This window comes from Numenius arquata, chromosome 10 (assembly GCF_964106895.1).
Source record: "Numenius arquata chromosome 10, bNumArq3.hap1.1, whole genome shotgun sequence".
NCBI classification, from domain to species: domain Eukaryota; kingdom Metazoa; phylum Chordata; class Aves; order Charadriiformes; family Scolopacidae; genus Numenius; species Numenius arquata.
This window is the reverse complement of record NC_133585.1, coordinates 35472287-35479748: the sequence shown is the minus strand read 5'-3', so window position 1 is coordinate 35479748 and position 7462 is coordinate 35472287. Positions and strand designations below refer to the sequence as shown.

General features: G+C 54.3%; 1 protein-coding gene across 1 annotated transcript in view; it reads left to right on the top strand.

Moving 5' to 3' along the window:
- The first annotated feature begins 996 nt into the window (after positions 1-996).
- Positions 997-7462, top strand: part of FAT4 (FAT atypical cadherin 4) — a 145579-nt gene continuing 139113 nt past the window's right edge. Inside the window, exon 1 of the mRNA XM_074154985.1 lies at positions 997-6270. Within this exon, the coding sequence (XP_074011086.1) occupies positions 997-6270 (5274 nt within the window). The remainder of the gene's footprint in view (positions 6271-7462) is intronic.

The window sequence follows — 7462 nt, the reverse complement described above, 5'->3', positions numbered from 1 at the left end:
CAGCCCCGGTCCCCGGTCGGAGGGACGCGTGACGGCGGCGCGGCAGCAGAGGGCGCTGCCGGCCCACGCGTGGATTGCGGCGGCGGCGCCGGGGGGGGGGGGGGGGGGGGGCTGGCGGGGGCCCCGGGCCGCCACTTTACGCTACGTGTGCTTGGAACTTTATGGCTGCGCAGCGGGGCATCTTCCCGAGGATAACGCGCTTCGCCCCCCCTATCCCCCCCCCCCCAACCCACCCGCAGCCCGTTACAAATACGGCGCAGCGGAGCCACGTCCCTCGGTGTGAGGGGCCGCGCTCGGTTGGGTGGGGGGGAGGGAGGGAATCCCGCCGCCCCCGACTCTCTTCCCACTCCTCGCCACAACCAACGCCTTTCGGTGGGGAGCGGCGGGACGGACAAACACCCCCCCTTCTTCCTGGGCACCCCGCCCCCCCGCGCCTTCCCGGGGCGCTGGGACCGGGTCGCCCCCCCCTCCGCCCCCAGGTACGCGGTCGGCGAGGCGTGGCGGTGGGCGGGGCGCTGGCGGGCGGGGCGGCCAATGGGAGGCGGTGGGGGGAGCCGGTGGCGGGCGTCAAGAGGGAAGGGATCGATGAGCGGCGGGCAAAGTTGGGGCCGGGCGGCAGCGGGCGCGGCGGCGGCCCCGGATTACAGACCCGGCGTCGGTGGCGGCCGGTGAGGGTCCCGTCCCGTCCCCCCACCCCTCCCCGACCCCGGGCATGGTGGCGGGGCGGCGGCGGCGGCCGCCGCCGAGGAGCGGCGGAGCGCGGGGGGACCCGGCGGTAGCGGCTCGGAGCGGCGGCTGCTGAGCGGCGATGCGGCGCGGAGCCCCCGGCCGCCCCCCAGCCCCCGGGCGGCGGAAGGAGGAGCGGCGGCGGAGCGTCCCGTGAGAGCGGCGAGGCGGCGGGTCTGGTCCCCTCCCCTCCCGTGGCGGGGCAGGGCGAGCGGAGCCTCGGTGGGGTGAGGAGAGACTGGGGGAAGCGGTCGGGGGAGGTGGGCTGCCATGGGCCGCTCCCCCGCCGTCGGCGGGGCTCCGCCACTGCTGCTGCTGTTGCTGCTGCCGCTGGGAGCCGCCGCGGAGCCCCGCCAGGTCTTCCAGGTGCTGGAGGAGCAGCCGCCCGGCACCTGGGTGGGCACCATCGCCACGCGTCCCGGTTTCACCTACCGGCTGAGCGAGCATCATGCCCTCTTCGCCATCAACGCCACCTCGGGCGCCCTGCACACCCGCGCCACCATCGACCGCGAGAGCCTGGCCAGCGACGTGGTGGACTTGGTGGTCCTCTCCAGCCAGCCCACCTACCCCAGCGAGGTGCGGGTCCTGGTGCTCGACCTCAATGACAACGCGCCCGTCTTCCCCGACCCCTCCATCGTGGTGACTTTCAAGGAGGACACGGGCAGCGGGCGCCAGCTTATCCTGGACACGGCCACCGATGCTGACAGTGGCACTAATGGTGTAGACCATGGCTCCTATCGCATTGTGGCTGGCAACGAGGAGGGGCGTTTCCGACTCAACATCACCCTCAACCCCAGTGGTGAAGGAGCTTTCTTGCACCTGGTTTCCCGGGGTGGGCTGGACCGGGAGGCCACCCCCACCTACCAGCTCTTGGTGCAAGTGGAGGACAAGGGCGAGCCCCGTCGGCGAGGGTACCTTCAGGTCAATGTCACCGTCCAGGACATCAATGACAACCCACCCATCTTCAGCCAGACTCTTTACCAGGCACGAGTGCCTGAGGATGCGCCTGTTGGGGCCAGCGTTCTCCAAGTAGCTGCAGCTGATGCTGATGAAGGCACCAATGCTGACATCCGCTACCGCCTGGAAGGAGGTGATGGTGGCGGCGGTGGTGGGGAGGGGGTTGGCAGCCTCCCGTTTGAGGTGGACCCTGAGAGTGGGGTGATCCGCATCCGGGAGTGCTTGGACTACGAGTTGCGACAGCAGTACTCACTGACGGTGCAGGCCATGGACCGAGGGGTGCCGGCGCTGAGCGGCCGGGCTGAGGCCCTCATCCGGTTGCTCGACGTCAATGACAACGAGCCCCGGGTGAAGTTTCGCTATTTCCCAGCCACCTCTCGCTTTGCCTCTGTGGATGAGAATGCAGCCCCTGGCACAGTGGTGGCCCTGCTGACGGTGAGCGATGCTGACTCCCCCGCAGCCAACGGGAACATCTCTGTGTCGATCCTGGCAGGAAACGAGCAGCGGCACTTTGAGGTGCACAGCAGTAAGGTACCCAACCTCAGCCTTATAAAAGTAGCAGCTGCGTTGGACCGGGAGCGCATCCCGGCCTATAACCTTACGGTGGCCGTGGCTGATAACTACGGGGCCCTGCCACCACCCCCGGGCTCCCCGACTTCCTCCGTTTCCCCTGATGGGGTGGTGGCAGCTCCTGTGAGCCGCTCGTCAGTAGCTAGCCTGGTGATCTTTGTGAATGACATTAATGACCACCCCCCTGTCTTCGGGCAGTCAGTCTACAGGGTGAACATCAGTGAGGAGGTGCCCCTGGGCAGCTATGTGCGGGGCCTGAGTGCCACGGACCGTGACTCGGGCCTCAATGCTAACCTCAAATATAGCATCGTCTCGGGCAACGAGCTTGGCTGGTTTCGCATCAGCGAGCACAGCGGGCTGGTCACCACGGCTGGCCCCGAGGGTGGCACTGCTGGGCATGCTGCAGGCATGCCCGTCTCCAGCGGGCTGGACCGGGAGACTGCTTCTCAGGTGGTGCTCAACATCAGTGCCCGTGACCAGGGGGTGCAGCCCAAGTTCTCCTATGCACAGCTGGTGGTGACCATCCTGGATGTCAATGACAACAAACCTCGCTTCAGTCAACCTGAGGGCTATCAGGTGTCCCTGGCTGAAAACTCCCCATCAGGAACTGAGCTGCTGGTCCTGAGTGCCACAGATGGGGACCTGGGGGACAATGGGACTGTCCGCTTCTCCCTGCAGGAAGCTGAGCCGGGACCTGCAGGGGTTGGCCCCTCCGCGGTGACACCTCGCCGGATCTTTCGCTTGGATCCTGTGTCAGGCAAGCTCAGCACCATCTCGCAGCTGGACCGGGAGGAGCAGGCCCACTTTTCCCTGCAGGTCCTGGCTACTGATTTAGGCTCTCCTCCCCTGTCTTCGATAGCCCGAGTTAATGTGAGTCTCTTGGATGTGAATGACAATAGCCCTGTGTTTTACCCTGTTCAGTATTTCGCCCATATCCAAGAGAATGAGCCAGCTGGAACCTATGTGACCACTGTGTCTGCCACGGACCCTGATCTGGGACCCAACGGGACGGTCAAGTACAGCATCTCGGCTGGAGACACATCCAGGTTTCAGGTTCATGGACAGACAGGGGTCATCACAACAAAAATAGCACTTGACAGGGAGGAGAAAACTGCCTACCAGTTGCAGATCGTGGCCACTGATGGTGGCCATCTTCAGTCGCAGAACCAAGCCATTGTCACCATCACTGTCCTGGACACTCAGGACAATCCACCTGTTTTCAGCCAGGGCATGTACAGTTTTGTTGTCTTTGAAAATGTTGCCCTAGGTTATCACGTAGGTACTGTTTTTGCTTCCACCATGGATCTCAACACCAACATCAGTTACCTTATTACGACAGGTGACCAAAGGGGCATGTTTACCATCAACAGAACGACGGGGCAGATCACCACAGCCAGTATTATTGACAGGGAGGAGCAAGCATTTTACCAGCTGAAGGTGGTTGCTAGTGGTGGGGCGATAACTGGAGATGCTATGGTCAATATAACTGTCAAAGATTTAAATGACAACTCCCCACACTTCATTCACGTGGTGGAAAGTGTAAATGTGGTTGAAAACTGGAAAGCTGGGCATACCATATTCCAGGCTAAAGCTCTTGATCCTGATGAAGGTGTTAATGGTGTGGTCCTTTACAGCCTTAAGCAAAACCCAAAGGGCTTGTTTTCAATCAATGAACAAACAGGTGCCATAAGCTTAATAGGGCCACTGGACATAAATGCTGGGTCTTACCAGGTTGAAATCCTGGCCTCGGATATGGGGGTGCCGCAGCTGTCCTCTAACTTCATCCTGACTGTCTCTGTCCATGATGTAAATGATAACCCGCCTGTGTTTGATCAGCTTTCCTATGAAATTACTATTTTGGAGTCGGAGCCTGTGAATTCCAGGTTCTTTAAGGTGCAGGCTTCTGACAAAGACTCGGGAGTGAATGGTGAAATAGCTTATAGTATAATTGAAGGAAATACTGGGGACGCCTTTGGCATATTCCCAGATGGTCAGCTGTATATAAAGAGTGAACTGGACCGTGAACTTCAGGAAAGATATATTTTACTGGTTGTTGCCTCTGATAGAGCAGTGGAACCACTCAATGCTACTGTAAATGTTACTGTAATTCTGGAGGATGTAAATGATAATAGGCCCCTGTTCAACAGTACCAACTATGTATTTTATTTTGAAGAGGAGCAGAGAGGTGGATCGTATGTAGGCAAAATAAATGCTGTAGACAAAGACTTTGGGCCAAATGGTGATGTCAGGTACTCATTTGAGCATATGCAGCCGGATTTTGAGCTGAACACGGTAACTGGGGAAATAAGAAGCACTCATCAGTTTGACAGAGAAGCTCTTATGAGACAAAGGGGAACTGCAGTATTTAGTCTCACGGTTATAGCAACAGATCAGGGGTTGCCAAAGCCTCTAAAGGATCAGGCAACTGTACAAATCTATATGAAAGACATCAATGATAATGCCCCCAAATTTCTGAAAGATCTCTACCAAGCCACTATATCAGAGTTGGCAGCGAATCTGACACAGGTTCTGAGAGTTTCTGCCTCAGATGTTGATGAAGGGGCTAATGGATTGATTCACTACTCTGTAATCAAGGGAAATGAAGAAAAGCAGTTTGCAATAGATAGTAGCACGGGCCAAGTGACCTTAGTAGGCAAACTAGATCATGAAGCTACTGCATCGTATTCGCTTGTCATCCAAGCGGTAGACTCTGGAGCAGTTTCCCTAAGTTCAACTTGCATGTTGAGCATTGATGTGTTGGACGAAAATGACAACAGCCCTTCCTTCCCTAAATCAACCTTGTTAGTGGATGTCTTGGAAAATATGAGAGTCGGTGAACTTGTGTCATCTGTCACTGCCACTGATTCTGATTCAGGTGACAATGCTGACCTCCACTATAGCATTACGGGGACCAACAATCATGGGACCTTTAGCATCAGTCCCAACACTGGTAGTATTTTTCTTGCAAAGAAATTGGACTTTGAGACACAATCTCTGTATAAGCTAAATATAACGGCAAAAGACCAAGGAAGGCCACCACGGTCATCTACAATGTCAGTGGTAATACACGTTAGGGATTTTAATGACAACCCTCCTCATTTTCCTCCGGGGGACATCTTTAAATCTATTGTTGAGAACGTTCCTGTTGGTAGCTCTGTCATTTCCGTGACTGCTCACGATCCAGATGCGGATATTAATGGGCAGCTAACGTATGCAATCATTCAACAGATGCCAAGGGGTAATCATTTCCGGATAGATGAAGTAAGAGGGACAATATTTACCAATGCTGAAATAGATCGTGAGTTTGCTAACCTCTTTGAATTAACAGTCAAAGCCACTGATCAGGCTGTTCCTGTGGAGTCCAGACGATTTGCTTTGAAAAATGTGACCATTTTGGTGACAGATCAAAATGACAATGTTCCCGTGTTCGTATCGCAAAATGCTCTCGCTGCCGACCCCTCGGTTGTGATCGGTTCAATCCTAACGACGATTATTGCCGCTGATCCTGACGAGGGCGCCAACGGAGAAGTGGAATATGAAATAATCAATGGAGACACCGAAACCTTCATTGTGGATCGCTATAGCGGAGACTTAAGAGTAGCGTCAGCTTTGGTGCCTTCTCAGCTCATATACAATCTCATTGTTTCTGCCACGGATCTGGGCCCTGAAAGGAGAAAATCCACCACTGAGATGACTATAATTCTACAAGGGGTTGATGGGCCTGTCTTCACTCAGCCGAAATACATAACCATCTTAAAAGAAGGCGAACCTATTGGGACAAACGTGATATCTATCGAAGCGGCGAGTCCGCGGGGCTCCGAAGCTCAGGTGGAATACTACATCGTGTCTGTCCGATGCGAAGATAAGAGTCTCGGGCGCCTCTTCACCATCGGGCGCCATACTGGTGTCATCCAGACTGCTGCCATTTTGGACAGGGAGCAAGGAGCGCGTCTCTACTTGGTGGATGTTTATGCCATTGAGAAGTCGTCTGTTTTGCCCCGCACGCAACGAGCAGAGGTAATGCTTTTATTCAGTAATTACTTACCTGTTTGCTTTCTAACCAAGCCATTTCTTGTATTTATTGTTAGCTGTTTTACAGACGGTAGTGCAAAGCAGAAGACCTGAAATCTGTCTGCTGACTGATTAACACTTTCAGTTAGCATATCTCAAACTGTTTTCCTCAAAGCCACCTCTAGAAATTTGAGGGAGCCTTAGGCGTAGTGCTTAAATTTGGCTACTGTAGGCACGATGTTGGTTAAATAAATTCTAGGTACTAAATACTTCAGGTGCTAAAAGCTTTAATCACAGGCATTTGGGAGTTTTGCATGCCTTCTCATTTTAGCAATCGCTAATTATTTTAAGTCTTTCTATTGCTGTGTGAATTATAACTGAAGTTCTTTCACTACAGTCATTGTGTCAGTGTTTGTCTGAGAACTGGCCAGCGGGGCATTGATCTCTGAACATCTCATCTAGTGTCTTCAAGTCTTGGATGTGCTTGGCATCCCTACCTGGTTACGTCCCTCAGGTCTCCTCATGCATCTCCAATTTAGGTTACTTCTTTACCCTCACTGATAAGTATGAAAATGGTTTGGTTTTTGTTCTTGGATGCGGCAGATGGTAAAAGTTAAACATTTTAGCTGGCAACTTTCCTTATCACAAAGTCATTTGCCTTGACTTAAGGGTCTTTAAATGTTCTCTGTGTGACTAGCTTGAGGAGCGAAGAGTGGAAATCAGGTTTGAAACATCAGCTGTGAAGTGCAGATGTCTTATTTGCTCTGTCTGGTAGTTAAGCTACAGAATTGATTGTTTACACCGTTCCAGCTGTCTTCTGCAGGAATACTGAGAAGCCTGGTGTGAAGGGGAGCCTTGTGTTTGTTTTAAGTTGCACCATCCTCTGGAGCTGCCTTCTGCACTTCACCATGAGCCATTTTACTTGCAGTTCCTGGAAGTCTGGGGCTGGCACTGCTGAGTGGGTCAACCAGCAGAGGATGCTGCTAGTGTGTTGTGGTTCAACCATTTCCCTCACCCGCTGAATGTGTTACCTCAATATTGCATTGCCCTGTGCATCCCAGATGTTACCTCCAGCTATATTTCCTCTTGGGAATTACGTCTTAGTTTTGAGCCGCCAAGGATGCTGTGATGGCTTGTTGTTTGTTGTTTGTTTGGTTTTTTTTTCTTCTTTTTGATTTAAGCAGATGTGCTATTTCTA